This window comes from Phocoena sinus, chromosome 21, assembly GCF_008692025.1.
Source record: "Phocoena sinus isolate mPhoSin1 chromosome 21, mPhoSin1.pri, whole genome shotgun sequence".
NCBI lineage: Eukaryota > Metazoa > Chordata > Mammalia > Artiodactyla > Phocoenidae > Phocoena > Phocoena sinus.
The window spans coordinates 26376023-26396798 of record NC_045783.1 but is presented as its reverse complement, the minus strand read 5'-3'; the positions used below and the strand labels follow the sequence as shown (position 1 = coordinate 26396798).

General features: G+C 41.9%; 2 protein-coding genes and 1 non-coding gene across 9 annotated transcripts in view; 1 reads left to right on the top strand and 2 right to left on the bottom strand.

Annotated features, from left to right (window-relative positions):
* The first annotated feature begins 1868 nt into the window (after positions 1 to 1868).
* Positions 1869 to 20776, top strand: part of TTI2 (TELO2 interacting protein 2) — a 21030-nt gene continuing 2122 nt past the window's right edge. Inside the window, exons 1-8 of one of the 7 annotated variants that reach the window (XR_004347908.1) lie at positions 5010 to 5686; positions 6755 to 6941; positions 7457 to 7549; positions 16732 to 16919; positions 17001 to 17830; positions 18437 to 18507; positions 18831 to 18993; positions 19912 to 20095. Coding sequence is in view for 2 of the 7 variants with exons in the window: in XM_032618638.1 (XP_032474529.1) it covers positions 5040 to 5686; positions 6755 to 6941; positions 7457 to 7555; positions 16732 to 16919; positions 17001 to 17144; positions 18831 to 18993; positions 19912 to 20016 (1533 nt within the window). In the remaining 5 variants the exon portion in view is untranslated. Of the gene's footprint in view, positions 5687 to 6754; positions 6942 to 7456; positions 7556 to 16731; positions 16920 to 17000; positions 18994 to 19911; positions 20126 to 20776 lie in introns of those variants that run through there. The other 6 variants (XR_004347909.1, XM_032618640.1, XR_004347905.1 and 3 more) reach the window with 6 other exon arrangements.
* On the bottom strand, positions 4192 to 4295 carry LOC116746922. The gene has a single exon (XR_004347923.1). It is a non-coding gene; the product is annotated as a small nucleolar RNA U13 (small nucleolar RNA).
* Positions 4755 to 20776, bottom strand: part of MAK16 (MAK16 homolog) — a 25995-nt gene continuing 9973 nt past the window's right edge. The window contains exon 10 of the mRNA XM_032618647.1: positions 4755 to 20755. Within this exon, the coding sequence (XP_032474538.1) occupies positions 20561 to 20755 (195 nt within the window). The 3' untranslated portion in view covers positions 4755 to 20560. The remainder of the gene's footprint in view (positions 20756 to 20776) is intronic.

The following is a 20776-nucleotide window of genomic DNA, read 5'->3' as shown; positions in this document are numbered from 1 at the left end:
AAAAAAATAAACATAATAACACTATCGAATTAACAATAATTTCACAAAGTTTTCTGAAACCGCGGTAATCAAGCTTGCCTAGGACAGACTCAATTTACACCTTTGTACCAGCATAACTATTAAAAATGTCTCCTTTAACTCTCAGTATGCCCTGTTTAGATGACAAATTATATGAACACCCTGTAACAGAACTATGTTCAGATTTCCCCAGTTGTCTTAAATATATCTCTTTACAATATGTTTATTGAAAACAATATCCAACGTCGCATTTGATTGAGGTGTCTTTAAAAACTATATCAATTCTCTCTTCCACTCCATTTCTTTCATGCTAGTTATTTACTGAAGAAGCTGGGTAATTTGTGGAATTTCCTGTATCCTTAGCTTGGCTGATCATATCGTCTTGGTATCTTAATCTGTCTCTGTGTCCTTCCTATTTCTTGCCATTTTGTAGTTAGATCTAGAAGTTTGATTAGGTTTAGGGTCAATTTTTGCGCAACAGTATTTCGTAGATGGTGTGTATATGCTGTTGCATTGCATCAAGAGGCACGTGGGATCGGGTTATCTCACTTTTAGTGATGTTAAGATAAATCGGTGGGTTCAGGTTTTGTTAGCTTGATCCAGCTATTATAAGATTCCCATCAATGTTCCACTTCATAATTCTAATAGCCATGAATGTTTGTTGCCTAGTCCCAGGGCTTCATTAGGACCTGTGAACAGTAACTTTCTAATTCTACTAGCTCTGTTGCCCTTTTTCTACTTTCTACATTTCTACAAATGTTCTACTAGCTCATTTGTTGCCCTTACAAACTATTTGGATATTCTGAAATATACAGCAGAATAAATGCTTGATTTTTTTCCTTTTACCAATTTTCAAAAAAAAGAGTTGGTTCCTTAGGTGATCCAAGTATGAATGATGATGTTTTTTCTTTGTTAGTATTACTATGAATGAATTAATGGATTTGTATATATTAGATTATGTTTCAATCCATTAGTCATTATTCTTTTTTTAAGCCCAAACTGTTCCACTTTGGCCAAAGGGTGCCCCTTCAACCTTGCTCTTGGGTTCTTTTGACATAACCTCAGGAGTATTTGATAGCTACTTTGCTTTCTGTCATAATAAAATGTCACAAGCTCATCTTACACCACCCTTGCTTGCCCCCGTTCTAAAATCAGTCATTTCCTAAAGGAGTCCTGGTTCTTCTTAGTGGGCAGTGGCATTTAGATTATGAATTTGGACACTAGGGGCTGCTCATAGGCATTGGATTGTCATTGCTTCTTGGCCTTTTCAGTGGACACAGCTACGATATATATATATATATATATTTTGTAAACAGAGAAAAATTAATCATGAATTCATACTACCATTGCCAATTCAAATTTTTGCTTATAGAATTTACATCTAATTTCATTGATTTGATACCTGTTATCTCTTTATCTTTCACCGCAGACCTTGGTTTCTAACAACACTAAGATACTTACCTGCTATTTTATATACACATGTGTGTAAAATATACACGCGACAGCATCTAATTAACAATACCGGTATTATTACTAACAGTTACTATTACTAAATGCAGTTTGATTTCTTTGCCATTCCTTTCTGTTTTTTTTTTTGGTTTTTTTTGGGTTTTTTTTTGCGGTACATGGGCCTCTCACTGTTGTGGCCTCTCCCGTTGCAGAGCACAGGCTCCGGACGCGCAGGCTCAGCGGCCATGGCTCATGGGCCCAGCCGCTCCGCGGCATGTGGGATCTTCCCGGACTGGGGCACGAACCCGTGTCCCCCTGCAACGGCAGGCGGACTCCCAACCACTGCGCCACCAGGGAAGCCCCCTTTCTGTTCTTAGGATAAGTCCCACTAAGGATATACAGTCAAAATCTAAAGTCAGTTTCTTATTTTTCCATGCGGTTATGCCAGTAACTTGAAATATACTTTGATTCATGACTTTCTTTTTCTTTTAGGAAATACTTTGCATTTTCTTCTATAAACGAATTATGTAAAGTACCTACATGATGCCAAAGTCAAAACTATAAGACAGAGTATATGAAATGAAGTCTAGCTTCCATACTCATTTTTTTCATCTTTGTTCTTTTCTTACACATAACCCTTTTTTATTAGTTTGTAATTTAGTCTGCCATTGCTGCTGCTTTAAAATGTGAGCAAATGCACCACACCTTTCTCAGGAGAGAAGCAACATATACATGGCCTCAGCCTTGCTTTTTTCACTTAAATAATATATCCTAGCATCCCATGGCCTCCACAGAGATAGTCTTCATTCCTTTGTACTGCTGCACAGAACTGCATTGTGTGGATATACCGTGCTTTATTCAACCAGTCCTCTGTGGATGGACATGTGGGTTCAACAAACATTTACTGCATAACTAAATTGTGCCAGGCACTGGAGAGCAAGGCATGGTGTCTGGCCTCAGGAAACTCAGAGTGTAGAGAGGGTGAACGCTTGCAATACAAGCACTTTCCTAAGGGAGTGAGATCTTGGATCCACTTAGCACAAAGGGCACATGGAACAGGGAAGACAGTGTCCCACACAGGAGGGATACAGTAACTGTCTGTGGATTGCCACCTTGCTCCCATAGGGGTCAATATCTGGGAGATCTTGATAGGGGAGAATCCCCTTGGGAGGAGTTTTTTTTTTGTTTTTTTTTTTTGTTTTTTTGCGATACGCGGGCCTCTCACTGTTGTGGCCTCTCCCGTTGTGGAGCACAGGCTCCGGACGTGCAGGCTCAGCGGCCATGGCTCACGGGCCCAGCCGCTCTGCGGCATGTGGGATCTTCCCAGACCGGGACACGAACCCGCGTCCCCTGCATCGGCAGGCAGACTCTCAACCACTGCGCCACCAGGGAAGCCCTTGGGAGGAGTTTTTAATCAATGTTTGAAACTGCTTAGAAAAAGATGAGTGCCACCAGTTGGCCGGAGAAAGAAAGACCAAGGGAAAGACGTGGAAAGGAAGGGTCCTAACCATAAAATTCCCCTGAAAAGAAAAAATGTAAGTTAATACAGGAGCTGTGGTTTAACAGTAAGAACTAACACCTGTATAAAATTTACCACGGACCAGAAATTGCTCTAAGCCGTTTAAGTATATTTAACTTTAACAATTCTACGAAGTAGGAACTATTACTACCCACGTTTTACCTTCGAAAAAAATTAGGGCACGGAGAGGTCGCCGAACTTTCCATCAAGGTCACAGAACGGGCGAGGGGGGTTAGGAGCGAGAAAGCACTCGCAGTCAAGATCCGCAGATCGGCTATCTGTAAGCGGTGCCGTCTCCAAGGCGAGACGAAAGCCCTTAAGTCTCCCTTCACTCTCACAGCCCCCTGGGGACCAGAGCCTACTCTTAGCACTCCCCGGGCGCGGCCTCTCCACCCCAAGATCCGAAAACCCCGCAGGTTATGCTCTAGGCGCCTTGCGGCTCGGAAGCCAGAAAAATCCCAAAGACTTGCGGGACGGTGGGCGCAAACTAGGCCGGCCGGCCGGCGGGGCAAGGTGCGTTTGAGCCTCGGTGCGGGGCAGCACGCTGCGAACGCCTCCACGAAAAGCGGCGCCGCCTGCTTTCCGACTCCTTCCGGTGTCCGCCGCCCGTTTCTAGGCGCTCCCGCCCATGTCTTGGAGCAAATACGGTGTGCTTCCCCGGGCACCTACCACACAACGCAAGTTATGAGAAGTCACCGGCAAACGCCCTGGCAAAGCCGGGGACCGTGCCCGGCCCCCGGGGAACCCAAGATCTAAGGTTCTCAGCTCCACCGTCCGAAAAGCCGCAGCAGGAGACCCGCCAGAACAAAAAGTCGCACGGGGCCGTGGCTCCTTCCGCTGCCCCCACCCCTACCACTTAGAGCTGCCGACCCCGCCCCGGGAGCCGCCCGAACACACGCGGGGAAACACTTCACGTGCACACCCGCGGGCGGGCCCGAGCCACACCCGGATCAGCCGCGTTTCTAGCGAAACCCCGGTCGTCGCAGACCATTTTCAAACTCCTCGCTTACCAGCGACTTCCGCCTTTTTTCCTTTTTAAAAGCCCACGGCAATCAACATTAAAAATCTAACTGCAGAAAGAGAAAAATCAAAGCTAACGCAGAACTCGGAGTCAAACACGCCTCACAATCACGTACTAGACACAGAACGATAAGCACTATCAACAACCAAACCATCGCAGGATTAAGAGGATCCTTCATAGTTCATGTCAGACGGGTAATGTGCCACAGTCGTAACAAGGTTGGAAGGAGGCACATATCACACAAGCGCGTGAACACCCAATCATCACACTTATGAACTACAAAAGGATCAACGTGACTCGTCGGCTAAGGAGCCCCGGGTACGACCCACTAACTTCACAGTAAGGGTGACAGATGTAGTGCATATTTACTTAGACTTGATATGAAAAGTCCTGTATATTTTATCATGTTCACCGATATTGCCTGATACTTCTTTCGTTTCTACCTCAGTAAGTGAAAACAGAAACCAAATAGCGATGCGGCTATTATCCATGCAAATATACTCTCCATAGCTCCACCCTCTCTTGAACCCGGGTCGCTATTGCTTTACGGTAGTACGTCGTGAAATGACGGAGCGTAGCCGCGGTAATGGCGGAAGCTAGCCTTGTGCTTTGCGGCAACGACGTTTGCTAAATTGGATCCTGATAGGCGCAGGCGTGCCGGAAGGGCTGAAGGTAACGGCGGCCCTGTTAGTGTCACGCCTTAGAGATTTATTTCTCAGGCTCTTTAGGATATTTTTGTTTCTCTTCTTTTTTTTTTTTTTTTTTTGAGTCTTCAGAGAGGCAAGAGTAATTTCTCCCTTCTACTGTTGAGAATCTGAGCTTCTGTTACTCTCAGAGAACCCCCTTTCCCGCATCTTTTCCTTTATACCTTTACTCTTCTGCGGGCTAGACTCTCCCTCGGTCCTCCAAGACGTCTCACCGTTTTATTTGATTTTAGTTCTGTTCTTTGAGAGAATCCCAGCCCCGGAGTTATCTTTCCTTCCCTCTTTAGCGGACCCCCGCTCGCCTCCATCCTCGTCCTCGGTCTGAGGCATGGAGCCTGACGGCTCTCGGGAATCCCCACCTCGGGAGGGCTCTTCCTTTCCTGGACCGTGGCCTTCCTCCGCCCTCGGACAGGCCTTCTCCCAGATCTTGCACCAGTTTGCCGGTCAGGAATCCCGACGGGGCAAGGCCAGAAATGCAGCTCTTCGGGACCTCAGTGCTGTACTAGATGCCAAAGAATGTGATCAGTTATTTGCGGGGAGTGACACCTCGCTCCGTGGAATGCCCGAGATGCTGGGGCAGGTGGCAAAAGCCCTGGGGAAGTATGCAGCTCCTCCCGAGGGGCCGGAAGGGGGAGGTGATCGTCACTCCGAAGTGGCCGAGAAAGCGGCAGCAGTTGGGTTACTCTTCCTTAAGCTGTTGAGGAAAGTTGAGACCGCTAAGAATTCCTTGGTTTGCCCTGCATGGAAGGCAGGCCTCCGTCACTTGGCAGGACCCATCTATATTTTTGCCATCACACACAACTTGGAGCAACCATGGACCAGCCCAAAATCTCAGGGCGTCGCTGGACAGGTGCTCGCCTTACTGCTTCAGGTTACTGAGTGTGGTTCTGTGGCTGGATTCCTCAACGGAGAAAATGAAGATGAGAAAGGGAGATTTACTGCGGTCATGGGGCTTCTCAAACCCGATTTGAATAAGTGAGTACTCCTGCCGTAAGGGCCACCGACTTAAGCTTCAGACTAATGTTTTAGAAGGTTAGAGCTCAAAGGAGTCTTGTTTCTGCATCAGCGACATAAAGGTGTTGTAAGCCCAGAACAGTTGTGATTGTGATGACGTTAACTCGGTAGTGGCAAGTTCGACATTAGAACCCAGGTCTTCAGACTTGATTTTCTAGTGCTTTTTCCAGTCCTGACAACTGCCCTAAAATTGGAAGTTCAGTCCCATTTATTTAGACTTAACTTTCTTCAGTTAGGTGGGGTTGGGGATTCGGAGAAGATTTAAACTTCGAGAAGATTTAAACTTATGGTTTGAATTTAAACTTAGGGATCGTGAAGCTCATCGCTAGTTATTAGATATGGAAGCGTGTTTGGGATGAAAAAATGAAAGTCCTTTAGATTGCTGTTAGCTAAAGTATTTTCTGTGAGTTTCCACTTGCTACTTTGTACATTTGTGTTTGTGACCCTGGAGCGATGAGAAAAAAGTGAGTACATAACTGTCTTTTTACCAGGAATGTGGAGGTAAAAGGCTTAGTTTTGAGGATGTCTCTTGCTTCTTTTTATTGCTTCTGAATAGGACCAGTTTCATTATTTGCAATATAAAGATAACATTACCTGTTACACCGTATTTGAAGATTGGTTGAGTAATGTGTGTAAACTCACTTTATAAGCTATAAATTGCTGTTTGAATATTGATTCATTTGCTCCCATGTGGTAATAATAATAATAGTGATACTGAAGACATTTCCTTTCCTCCTCTCTCCCTTCTCAACACTTTCTCACTGTAACCACCACCATCACCACAGATTCTTTACATAGCTGTGGTTATAACTGGCTGCTTTTCATCGGATATTCTTTAGACCCAGAGCCCTGGGTGATAAATGTATTTAGTGTAAGTTCTGTACGTTATTTTGATCTAAATCTTAAAAAAGTATGTTGTTAACATTGAGTTATCTTATGTGGGATGTATTTTTCTTTCAAGTATAAGAAAATATAGTTAGCTTGAACTGGACACCATGTCACTTAATGTGGTTTCACATTTCCATTTAGGGACTCCTGGAAGAGTAACCCAGCCACCAAACATGTTTTCTCATGGACTCTGCAAAAGGTCACTCGACCCTGGCTGAGCCAACATCTGGAAAGGGTACTTCCCCCATCATTGCTCATCTCAGATGACTATCAAACCGAGAACAAAATCCTGGGTGTCCACTGCCTCCATCACATTGTGCTAAATGTGGTAAGTGGCCTCCGTTCTCTGTCATCTGTACCGATGGTGCAGGCTGAGTCATCATGGCCATTCCTCGTTCATGACATCACTGCTCTACTGCTACCCATGTTTATACCTTTTATTAACTGGCTTTCTTTTAATGCTGTCATGTGACTCTCAATTCACTAATTTATATTTTTCTCTCTGTATTTTCCTCTGCCAACCTAGTAGGTTGTATCTTATAGGTGATGTATATAAGAAACGTAGACCATCGTCAGACTGAAGAACCAGACTTTGAGTCATTAACAACTGACTTTCAAGGAACAAAAAATTCAGAAGCTGAAAGGGATTATACCCAAATGTGCAATCTATTACTCAAGGAAACTGCTTTTTTTTTTTAAACTGTGTATTATGGAGCCTTTAAAATATACACAGAAGTAGAGAGAGTGGTATAATGAATCCCATGTACCATGTTCAATCTCAAAAATTATCAACATTTTGCCAACCTTGGGAAGCTTTTAATTGGGTAATTTGTTTGATTGCAGCCAGCTGCTGATTTGCTGCAGTACAACAGGGCCCAAGTCCTATACCATGCCCTTTTCAACCACCTGTACACACGGGAGCACCACCTCATTCAGGTAATGGTAAGATTTGTTCATAACTCTGAGTCTGAGCTCTCAAATTTGAGTAGAAGGTGGCACTATGTGAATAAGAATACTTGGTACACATTTTACTCTTCTAGGAAGGTAAAGATGATAACTGAGAGCCACTGACAAATTGAAAATATGGGGGTAGCAAATGACTAGAAAATGTCGCAATACCAAGAGACATCCACATTCCTGAGTCTCCACAGAAAAGCCAGTGTTTTATCTTCATCTGGGTCAATTATATATCACTTGGGGGCAGCTTTATGTCTGAAAAAGTTCTATTTTTTATTTTTAATTTTTTTTTAGTCTCACCAGTTTATGAGCAAAAGAGAGATGGGTTCTTTTTTTGCTTTCCTTTTTCTTTATTTTCTCTTTTTGGCCACACAGCTTTCAGGATATTAGTTCCCCAACCAGGGATTGAACCCAAGCCCCCTGCAGTGGAAGCACCGAGTCCTAACCACTTGGCTGACCGGGAACTCCCAAAAATGTTCCATTTTTATTACTTTAAGTGTCTTTACTTCTGGGCTGCTTTTATATCAACACACACTCTGGGAACTCCTTGTATGTTGGGTTTTTTGTGTCATTTATTCTTTCATCCAGTAGACATTGAGTACCTACTGTGTGCCAGTAACCATTGTAGGTTCCAAGAATGAATGAGTCGGACAGGGTTTCTGACTTTAAGAAATCCTTTGGAGAGACATTTATGCAAATATATATATTGTATATGTAAATACAGTACAGAGTAATAAATCTATTAAAAGTTTTCTGTAAAGTGCAGTGGGTGTTGAACAGTAGGCAGCTAATGAGGTTTGGTGGTATTGGGGTGGTTTTAAGAGGATCGGGTAAGGAGGTGATATTTGCTTATAAAGGATGAATAAGAGTTTCAATCGTGGTGTTTGGAATCACACCAGGACAGACGTAAACGATAGGGTCCTGGGCAGGCTGCGGTGCACAGCATCTGCTGTGAAGAGACCTTCAAGCTGGCGGAAGAGTAAGACGTGGAGATCACCTTCCTCCCCACAGATACATCAGAAATACATCTACATGTGGAACAACTCCTACAGAACACCTATTGAACACTGGCAGAAGACCTCAGACCTCCCCAAAGGCAAGAAACTCCCCATGTACCTGGGTAGGGCAAAAGAAAAAAGAAAAACAAGAGACAAAAGAATAGGGACGGGACCTGCACCAGTGGGAGGGAGCTGTGAAGGAGGAAAGGTTTCCACACAGTAGGAAGCCCCTTTGCGGGTGGAGACTGTGGGTGGTGGAGGGGGGATGCTTCAGAGCCATGGAGGAGAGTGCAGCAACAGGGGTGCGGAGGGCAAAACAGAGAGATTCCCGCACAGAGGATCGGTGCCGACCAGCACTCACCAGCCCGAGAGGCTTGTCTGCTCACCCGCTGGGGCTGGCAGGGCTGGGAGCTGAGCCTTGGGCTTCGGTTGGAGTGCAGGGAGAGGACTGGGGTTGGCGGCGTGAACACAGCCTTTAGGGGGTTAGTGCGCCACGGCTGGCCGGGAGGGAGTCCGGCGAAAAGTCTGGACCTGCCGAAGACGCAAGAGACTTTTTCTTCCCTCTTTGTTTCCTGGTGCGCGAGGAGAGGGGATTAAGAGCACTGCTTAAAGGAGCTCCAGAGACGGGCGCGAGCCGCGGCTATCAGTGCGGACCCCAGAGACGGGCATGAGACGCTAAGGCTGCTGCTGCCGCCACCAAGAAGCCTGTGTGCGAGCACAGGTCACTATCCACACCTCCCCTCCCAGGAGCTTGTGCAGCCGGCCACTGCCAGGGTCCCGTGATCTGGGGACAACCTTCCTGGGAGAACACACAGCGCGCCCCAGGCTGTTGCAACGTCATGCTGGCCTCTGCTGCCGCAGGTTCGCCCCACATCCGTACCCCTCCCTCCCCCTGGCCTGAGTGAGCCAGAGCCCCCAGATCAGCTGTTCCTTTAACCCTGTACCGTCTGGGCGAAGAACAGATGCCAACAGGTGACCTACACGCAGAGGCGGGGCCAAATCCAAACCTGAGCCCCGGGAGCTGTGCGAACAAAGAAGAGAAAGGGAAATCTCTCCCAGCAGCCTCAGGAGTAGTGGATTAAATCTCCATAGTCAACTCGAAGTACCCTGCATCTGTGGAATACCTGAATAGACAGCAAATCATCCCAAAATTGAGGTGGTGGACTTTGGGAGCAACTGTAGACTTGGGGTTTGCTTTCTGCATCTAATTTGTCTCTGGTTTTATCTTAGTTTAGTATTTAGAGTTTATTATCGTTGGTAGATTTGTTTATTGATTTGGTTACTCTCTTCCTTTTTTTTTTTAATATATACATATATGTATACTTTTTGTCTTTTTCTCTTTTTGTGACTGTGCATGTATATGCTTCTCTGTGTGATTTTGTCTGTATAGCTTTGCTTTTACTATTTATCCTAGGGTTCTGTCTGTCTGTTTTTTCTTTTCTTTTTTTTTTTGTGGTATGCGGGCCTCTCACTGTTGTGGCCTCTCCTGTTGCGGAGCACAGGCTCCGGACATGCAGGCTCAGTGGCCATGACTCACAGGCCCAGCCACTCTGTGGCATGTGGGTTCTTCCCAGACCGGGGCATGAACCCGTGTCCCCTACATTGGCAGGCGGACTCTCAACCACTGCGCCACCAGGGAAGCCCTTTTGTATAGTTTTTAATGCTTGTTATCATTGGTGGATTTGTTTTTTGGTTTGGTTGCTCTCTTCTTTCTTTTTTTTATTTTTAACAATTACAAATTTTTTTAATTTTGATTATTTTATTTTATTTTATTTTTCCTTCTTTCTTTATTTTTTTCTCCCTTTTCTTCTGAGCCATGTGGCTGACAGGGTCTTGGTGCTCTGGCTGGGGATCAGGCCTGTGCCTCTGAGATGGGAGAGCCGAGTTTAGGACATTGGACCACCAGAGACCTCCTGGCCCCATGTAATATAAATCAGGGAGGGCTCTCCCAGAGATCTCCATCTCAACGCTAAGACCAAGCTCCACTCAACAACTAGCAAGCTACAGTGCTGGACATCCCATGCCAAACAACTAGCAAGACAGGAACACAGCCGCACCCATTAGCAGAGAGGCTGCCTAAAATCATACTAAGTTCACAGACACCCCAAAACACACCACTGGATGCGGTCCTGTCCACCAGAAAGACAAGATCCAGCCTCATCCACCAGAACACAGGCACCAGTCCCCTCCACCAGAAAGCCTACACAACCCACTGAACCAACCTTAGCCACTGGGGGCAGACACAAAAAACAATGGGAACTATGAAGCTGCAGCCTGCGAAAAGGGGTCCCCAAACACGGTAAATTAAGCAAAATGAGAAGACAGAGAAATACACAGCAGATGGAGCAAGGTAAAAACCCACCAGACCAAACAAATGAAGAGGAAATAGGCAGTCTACCTGAAAAGAATTCAGAGTAAAGATGATCCAAAATCTTGGAAACAGAATGGAGAAAATACAAGAAACATTTAATAAGGACCTAGAAGAACTAAAGAACAAACAGAGATGAACAACACAATAAATGAAATAAAAAATTCTCTAGAAGGAATCAATAGCAGAATAACTGAGGCAGAAGAAAGGATAAGTGACCTGGAAAATAAAATAGTGTAAATAATTACCGCAGAGCAGAATAAAGATAACAGAATGAAAGGAATTGAGGACAGTCTCACAGACCTCTGGGACAATATTAAATGCACCAATGTTCGAATTATAGGGGTCCTAGAAGAAGAGAAAAAAAAAGGACCGAGAAAATATTTGAAGAGATTATAGTTGAAAACTTCCCTAATATGGAAAGGAAATGACTGTCAAGTCCAGGAATTGCAGAGAGTCCCATACAGGATAAACCCAAGGAGAAACATGCCAAGACACATATTAATCAAACTATCAAAAATTAAATACGAAGAAAAAATATTAAAAGCAGCAAGGGAAAACCAACAAATAACATAAAAGTGAATCCCCATAAGGTTAACAGCTGATCTTTCAGCAGAAACTGCAAGCCAGAAGGAAGTGGCAGGACATATTTAAACTGATGAAAGGGAAAAACCTACAACCAAGATTACTCTACCCAGCAAGGATCTCATTCAGATTTGATGGAGAAATTAAAACTTTTACAGACAAGCAAAAGCTAAGAGAATTCAGCACCACCAAACCAGCTTTACAACAAATGCTAAAGAAACTTCTTTAGGCAGGAAACACAAGAGAAGGAAAAGACCTACAATAACAAACCCAAAACAATTAAGAAAATGGTAATAGGAACATACATATTGATAACTACCTTAAATGTATATGGATTAAATGCTCCAACCAAAAGACATAGACTGGCTAAATGGATACAAAAATAAGACCCACATATATGCTGTCTACAAGAGACCCACTTCAGACCTAGGGACACATACAGACTGAAAGTGAGGGGATGGAAAAAGATATTCCATGCAAATGGAAATCAAAAGAAAGCTGGAGTAGCAATTCTCATATCAGACAAAATAGACTTTAAAATAAAGATTATTACAAGAGACAAAGAAGGACACTACATAATGATCAAGGGATCAACCCCAGAAGAAGATATAACAATTGTAAGTATTATGCACCCAACACAGGAGCACCTCGATACATAAGGCAAATGCTAACAGCCATAAAAGGGGAAATCGACAGTAACACAATAATAGTAGGGGATTTTAACACCCCACTTTCACCAGTGGACAGATCATCCAAAGTGAAAATAAATAAGGAAACACAAGCTTTAAATGATACATTAAGTAAGATGGATTTAATTGATATTTGTAGGACATTCCATCCAAAAACAACAGAATAAATTTTCTTCTCAGGTGCTCATGGAACATTCTCCACGATAGATCATATTCCGGGTCACAAATCAAGCCTCGGTAAATTTAAGAAAATCGAAATCGTATCAAGTATCTTTTCCGACCACAACGCTATGAGACTAGATATCAATTACAGGAAAAAAATCTATAAAAAATACAAACACATGGAAACTAAACAATACATTACTAAATAACCAAGAGCTTACTGAAGAAATCAAAGAGGAAGCCAAAAAATACCTAGAAACAAATGACAATGAAAACACAATGACTCAGAACCTATGGAATGCAGCAAAAGCAGTTTGAGGAGGGAAGTTTATAGCAATACAGTCCTACCTCAAGAAACAAGAAAAATCTCAAACAACCTAACCTTACAGCTAAAGCAGTTAGAGAAAGAAGAAGAAAAAAAACCCCAAAGTTAGTAGAAGGAAAGAAATCGTAAAGATCAGATCAGAAATAAATGAAAAAGAAATGCAGGAAACAATAGCAAAGATCAATAAAACTAAAAGCTGGTTCTTTGAGAAGATAAACAAAATTGATAAACCATTAGCCAGACTCATCAAGAAAAAAAGGGAGAAGACTCAAATCAATAGAATTAGAAATGAAAAATGAGAAGTAACAACTGACACTGCAGAAACACAAAGGATCATGAGATATACTACAAGCAACTGTATGCCAATAAAATGACAACCTGGAAGAAATAGACAAATTCTTAGAAAAGCACAACCTTCTGAGACTGAACCAGGAAGAAACAGAAAATATAAACAGACCAATCACAAGCACTGAAATTGATACTGTGATTAAAAATCTTCCAACAAACAAAAGCCCAGGACCAGATGGCTTCACAGGCGAATTCTATCAAACATTTAGAGAAGAGCTAACACTTATCCTTCTCAAACTCTTCCAAAATTTAGCAGAGGGAGGAACACTCCCAAACTCATTCTACGAGGCCACCATCATCCTTATACCAAAACCAGACAAAGATGTCACAAAAAAAGAAAATTACAGGCCAATATCACTGATGAACATAGATGCAGAAAACCTCAACAAAATAATGGCAAACAGAATCCAACAACACATTAAAAGGATCATTAAAAAAATTTTAAAAAAAGGATCATACACCATGATCAAGTGGGGTTTATCCCAGGAATGCAAGGATTCTAAAATACATGCAAATCAATCAATGTGATAAACCATATTGACAAATTGAAGGAGAAAAACCATATCATCTCAATAGATGCAGAAAAAACTTTTGACAAAATTCAACTCCCATTTATGATAACCCTCCAGAAAGTAGGTGTCAAGGGAACTAGCCTCAACATAATAAAGGCCATATATGACAAACCCACAGCCAACATCGTTCTCAATGGTGAAAAACTGAAACCATTTCCTCTAAGATCAGGAACAAGACAAGGTTATCCACTCACACCACTATTATTCAACATAGTTTTGGAAGTTTTAACCACAGCAATCAGAGAAGAAAAAGAAATAGAAGGAATCCAAATCGAAAAAGAAGTAAAACTGTCACTGCAGATGACATGATACTATACACAGAGGATCCTAAAGATGCTACCAGAAAACTACTAGAGCTAATAATGAATGTGGTAAAGTAGCAGGTTACAAAATCAATGCACAGAAATCTCTTGCATTCCTATACACTAATGATGAAAAATTTGAAAGAGAAATTAAAGAAAGACTCCCATTTACCATTGCAACAAAAAGAATAAAATATCTAGGAATAAACCTACCTAAGGAGACAAAAGACCTGTATGCAGAAAACTATAAGACACTGATGAAAGAAATTAAAGATGATACAAACAGATGGAGAGATATACCATGTTCTTGAATTGGAACAATCAACATTGTGAAAACGACTATACTACCCAAAGCAATCTACAGATTCAATGCAATCCCTATTAAACTACCAATGGCATTTTTCACAGAACAAAAGATTTCACAATTTTTATGGAAACACAAAAGCCCCCGGATAGCCAAAGCAATCTTGAGAAAGAAAAACAGAGCTAGAGGAATCAAGCTCCCTGACTTCAAACTATACTACAAAGCTACAGTAATCAAGACAGTATGGTACTGGCACAAAAACAAATATAGATCAATGGAACAGGATAGAAAGACCAGAGATAAACCCACACACATATGGTCACCTTATGTTTGATAAAGGAGGCAAGAATATACAATGGAGAAAAGACAGCCTCTTCAATAAGTGGTGCTGGGAAAACTGGATAGCTACTGTAAAAGAATGAAATTAGAACACTCCCAAACACCATATACAAAAATAAACTCAAAATGGATTAAAGACCTAAAGGTAAGGCCAGACACTAAAACTCTTAGAGGAAACCATAGGCAGAACACTCTATATGACATAAATCACAGCAAGATCCTTTTTGACCCTAGTGAAATGGAAATAAAAACAAAAACAAGTGGGACCTAATGAAACTTAAAAGCTTTTGCACAGCAAAGGAAACCATAAAGAAGATGAAAAGACAACCCTCAGGATGGGAAAAAATATTTTCAAATGAAGCAACTGGGAAAAAGGATTTAATCCTTACCAAAGGGTTAAACTCCAAAATATACAAGCAGCTCATGCAGCTCAATATGCAAAGAACAAAGAACCCAATCCAAAATGGGCATAAGACCTAAATAGACATTTTTCCAAAGAAGATATACAGATTGCCAACAAACACATGAAAGGGTACTCAACATCACTCATCATTAGAGAAATGCAAGTCAAAACCACAATGAGGTATCACCTCACACCAGTCAGAATGGCCATTATAAAAAAATCTACAAACAATAAATGCTGGAGAGGATGTGGAGAAAAGGGAACCCTCTTGCACTGTTGGTGGGAATGTAAATTGATACAGCCACTATGGAGAACAGTGTGGACGCTCCTTAAAAAACTAAAAATAGAACTACCATACGACCCAGCAATCCCACTACTGGGCATATACCCTGAGAAAACCATAATTCAAAAAGAGTCATGTACCACGATTTCATTGCAGCTCTATTTACAATAGCCAGGACATGGAAGCAACTTAAGTGTCCATCAACAGATGAATGGATAAAGGAGATGTGGCACATATATACAATGGAGTATTACTCAGCCATAAAAAGAAACTAAATTGCATTTTTTGTAGTGAGGTGGATGGACCTAGAGTCTGTCATACAGAGTGAAGTAAGTCATACAGAGTGAAACAAATACCATATGCTAACACATATATATGGAATCTAAAAAAAAAAAAAAGGTTCTGAAGAACCTAGTGGCAGGACAGCAATAAAGACGCAGATGTATAGAATGGACTTGAGGACACAGGGAGGGGGAAGGGTAAGCTGGGATGAAGTGAGAGACTGGCATGGACACATATACACAACCAAATGTAAAATAGATAGCTAGTGGGAAGCAGCCGCATAGCACAGGGAGATCAGCTCGGTGCTTTGTGACCACCTAGAGGGGTGGGATACGGAGGATGGGAGGGAGAAGCAAGAGTGAGGGGATATGGGGATATATTTATACATATAGCTGATTCACTTTATTATACAGCAGCAACTAACACAACAATATAAAGCAATTATACTGCAGTAAAGATGTTTAAAAAAAAGTTTCAACTATGGGGGGTGTGCAGAGAACATTCTGAAGACAGAAGAAACAAGTTATATAAAATCAGAGGTCGAAATTACCTTGTTTCTTATTTTATGCCTAGTCTCCCTCCTCCCACCTCAGTCTGTCCCCTTTCTTTTTTAAATACTATTTTTGGTTTTGAGAACCCAGGCTGTGCTAACAGCCAGAAAGGTGTTAGGGCTCTTGAGATGGTGATTTAAGGAAAAAAAAAAAAAAAAAAGGAAAAAGGAAAAAAGACATAAAAGAAAAAACAAAGATCCCGGGAGAGCTAAAAGGGAGTGCCTAGACATTGAAATTTCAGATAGGGCTGTCAAAGTGGATACAAATAGGATCATCTGAGATTCTGTTTGGGAGTGGTTTTATTGTAAATACTTGTAAAATATCACTTAGACTCAGGAATTTACTGACAGTAGACTTAGACTCCTAAGTTTTGGATTAAAGTCTTAGCTCTGCTATTCTTCCAATTTTATAGATTAGCAAAGAATCATCCTGAGGAGAGGGTATTACCTTGAGACACTCCAATGGAGATAAAAGAATGTAAAAAAAGTTTGAAAATGTAAAGTAATATACATTAAACTTATTACTAGACTGTTCTAGAATTCTATGACATGGACCCCAAGGATGGTAGATTAGTGGAAGTTGCTAGAAAAATCTGAGTGTTGTGAATACAAATTCGTTTACTACAGTTCCTTTCTATTACTTCCTCCTAGGCTGTGCTCCTGTGTCTGCTGGATTTATTCCCCATCCTGGAGAAAGCCCTGCACTGGAAGGGAGATGCAGCCCGACCCACCACACACTGTGACGAGGTCCTGCAGCTGATCCTGATGCACATGGAGCCTGAGCACCGCCTTCTCTTACGCAGGACTTACGCAAGAAACCTACCGGCTTTCGTGAAGAGGTGAGTCCCAGGGCAGCTGGGCGTGGCCATACTCAACTTCAACTTCACTCTTTGGAGTCACATTTTCTCTGTCATTTTTAGGTTGGGGATCTTAACTGTCCGGCACTTGAAGAGGCTGGATCGAGTCATCATTGGTTATCTGGAGGTTTATGATGGACCCGAGGAGGAGGCTAGATTGAAGATATTGGAAGCCCTAAAACTTCTCATGCAGTATACTTGGCCCAGGTATGACAGCCAGCAGACAGGTGTGCTAAGAGGGGCAAAACTCAGCCGATACTCCCTTCAGAACTTGCCCAGGTGTACATTCAGTACAAAGTATTAAGGACGTGCCATATATTTGAATACCTCCTGTTTTTCCATACCAATTGGATTTTGAACTGTGAAAGTGGCATTGAAGATATAATATAGTCAGTTCCTTCAGGTGTACATTTCTCTGGATTTATAATGCATATTAGAATTTTAAAGGCCATTTAGCAGTGCTACAGTAGACGTACTTAACTTTGTTCACCATAATGTTTCTTAAATCTGATAGAGAATGGAGCACTCATAGCACATCACTGAACATCTGTGGTAATCAGAATACTGATCTGGGATATATTTGCTTAGCATTCCAACTCTGGCTCGAGGTAGGTGTCCCGAACAGCAAGCTGGAACCCAAACATGTTGGGTCTGCAGAAGGCTCTCTTGCATGAAATGTTTAATTCAGCGAGAGTCCAGTGCCTCAGCAATACGTGGGTGTCTCTGTTCTGAGCCGTATTCTCTCATCTCCTCATAATGTACCCCACAGTCACATTTGTAACGAGGTTGCATTTATTTGCTTACTGTCTTTCTCCTCTACTGAACTAGAAGCTCCAGGATGGAAGACTGACCACTTGAGTACACTGAGAACTCCAGAACTTACTCAGAACCTGGTATTAAGTACACAGATATTTTTAGTGACTGGAATAGGTGCATGAATGCAATTGAATCAGACTAATACTGTCCAAGTAGAAGAGGTCAGCAAGCGAACGTAGAGGTCAGAAAATGAATGTCAATTATGGAGGGGCCGGAGCCTGGGGAGTGGGAAACAGCAAATTGTGTGTTGAGTGATGACAGGTGGAGGGCTGAGCAGCACACAAGTTACAGGAAAACACTTCATGTTTTTTAGATCAAGATGAGGGATGGAAACTTTTCTTCTCCCAGTCACATTTCTGCCCAGAAGTATAGTTTATTTATATTTTCACACTACAAGTTTAATTATTTTTCAGCTTCCTTAAGGCTTTTTAGTTTTTTTTTATTGTGGTTAAAAAATACATAAAATTTACCATTTTAAAGTGTACAATTCAGTGGCATTAAGTGCATTTACAATTTTGTGTAATCATTATCATAAAAACTTTTAGAAACACTAAGTAGAAGTAAATAGACTGGGCCTAAGTGGTGGTAATCTAGGATCTAGAAATATAGTGACAGAAAACTCAAATTGACACGTAAGTCTCAAAAGCCAAGCTTATTTCCCTCACTGTATTTTTAATCTCCAGGCCTAAGACCGCATCAAAGCTAAAGAACTGTGGACCATTTCCTGTTCTCTGGTCAAAAGTATAGGCCCCTGGTAAGGGAGGTCCCAGTTCTCCCTTTTCAGGAGGGGCTGTTTGCTTACGGTAGGACCATGCTTATGGAGGGAAACTAGGTATTCCTGGGCAGGCCAGAATGTCAGTGTGTATGGGCAGCATGCTGTAGAAAAAACCAAGGGCCTTAAAGTTCAGAAATCTGGAGTCTGGTCTCGAGTTCTGCTTCCAGCTCTGTGGTCTTAAATTTTGACTTCAGTTCCTTCATTTATGAAATGAGGGTTTTCTACTAGATGGCCTTTGAAGTCTCTTTCAGTTTTAATATCCTGATTCGGAGTCTGAACATCATTTTTCTTCTTGATTCCAGAGTTCCCTGTAGACTTGTGGTCTTACTGAAGGCTCTCTTGAAACTGATATGTGATGTAGCAAGGGATTCAAGCCTCACACCCGAATCTGTTAAGAGTGCCTTGTTAGAAGAGGCCACTGACTGCCTGATTCTCCTGGACCGCTGCTCTGAAGGACAGGTGAAGGTAAGGGACAGTCTGTGACTTGGTTTCTGATAGGCTTCTTCATCCTCAGGTAATTCCTGTGATTCTAATTTACATTTAAGTGCCTGACCAAGTCTGTAAATGAACGTGGGGGGTTCGAATCTCTACCTCTGAGCCTTCTAGCCTTCAATGGAGTTTGATTAATACCTTATTCTTCCTTTAAAGCTATTCAGAACTGTTTAGACCAAAAGGCAAGAGGATCAGTGGATGTTTCTGGAGCCAGGACAGAGAATGGGCAAAAGGATCACGATCGAGAAATTTAAGCTCTGTTCTAGTGGTCTGAATGAAAAAAAAAAAAAAAAAAGGTTGAAATAATGGGCTATAAACCACCAAGGAGTAATAATTTAGGTAGAGTAAGCAATTCAGTTACCAGAAATGTTTCCAGTTTTTCAGAGGCAACTGTGTTTTCCACATGCTTACTTATCCACGTGGGAATTCTTCCTTTGGTCTCATATTCCACAGAAGTTAACTTCTCAAAGCCATAGCATACAATAGCTGTGTGTCCACGTATACATAATTTATAAATTACTGTCTCATTTCTTACCCCATTTAGAAATCAATTGAAAGTTATAAGGCAGCATGAAAAGAAATTCATATCCTAAAAATATTTAGGGGTAGCATGGTTTATTCAAATTATTTCGTCTTGGCTTTTTAATCTTGGGCACTTTTCAAGCCCTAGATTTAATCTTGATTCACCCTGACTGGTAGTAAGCTACTTCTCTGTGCTCCAGTAGGACATTTCTGTTTCTAAAGTTACACCTGTTCTGTGAACTGTGCCCTAGTGTCATCCGTCCTTCCTTCTTTGAGTATGGTACCAAGAAAGAACCACCAAGGTAAAAGGAAAACATATCAAACAAACAAACAAACAAAAAACAAACGCTGTTTGGTTTGATGTTTCAGGGTCTCCTGGCTAAAATTCCCCAAAGCTGTGAAGACAGTAAGGTGGGGAACTATATCCGAAGAGTGCAGCAGGTTTCTGAAGGAGCTCCCTACAATGCAACTTAAGACTTGTATTACTTTCCTGAAGAGGAAAAGATTTTCTTTCTTTTCCAATTGTTTTAAATGGAATCATTTCAGGAAAAAGGTATATTTATATTAAACATTATAACTTAGATCTTCTTTTTCCTTCTTTCCTTTTTACTCCCATAGAAGTAGGGAAAAGAAACATGAAAAAATTGAAGTCTGGACATTTCTAAATAAAGGGGGGAGGGGGAGGAATGCAGGGGTAGGATACCAAGGAAACGGGTGGGTAGCATTTAACATTTAGAAATATTTACACCCACAAACTCATCTGTTACGTTTCTTGGGCTCAAGCTGTTACTCCAGCACATGTAACAATGCTATAAAAATACTCTGTTCACAATTTAGGCTTTTCTCCACTCCCTCCCATATTTTTTGCCCCACAGAAGTAGCATAAATATTAAAAACACAAATATTGTGTTAAAAACAAGATAAAGAGCAAAATCCAGAAGTGTGTATGTGTTTAAGATTAAAAAAAAGGGAAGAAGTTCAAAATGTCCAGTCCTGTTTATAAACGTCTGAAGGGAAATCACGTGGTTTTGGCCTTGGCCTCGGGCTTTGTCTCCAGCTCATACTCTATCTCTACATATGCTTTTTTCCTCCTCAAAGGTCCTTTCAAGGGTGCTTTGCCTTTGTGTTTAGTGTCAACGGCCTTTTCTTCTTCCTCACTGGAGGATTTATCATCCTCATCTTCATCACTGCTGGCATCCAGTTTATCCATGTCCTAATATGGGGAGGGAAAAAA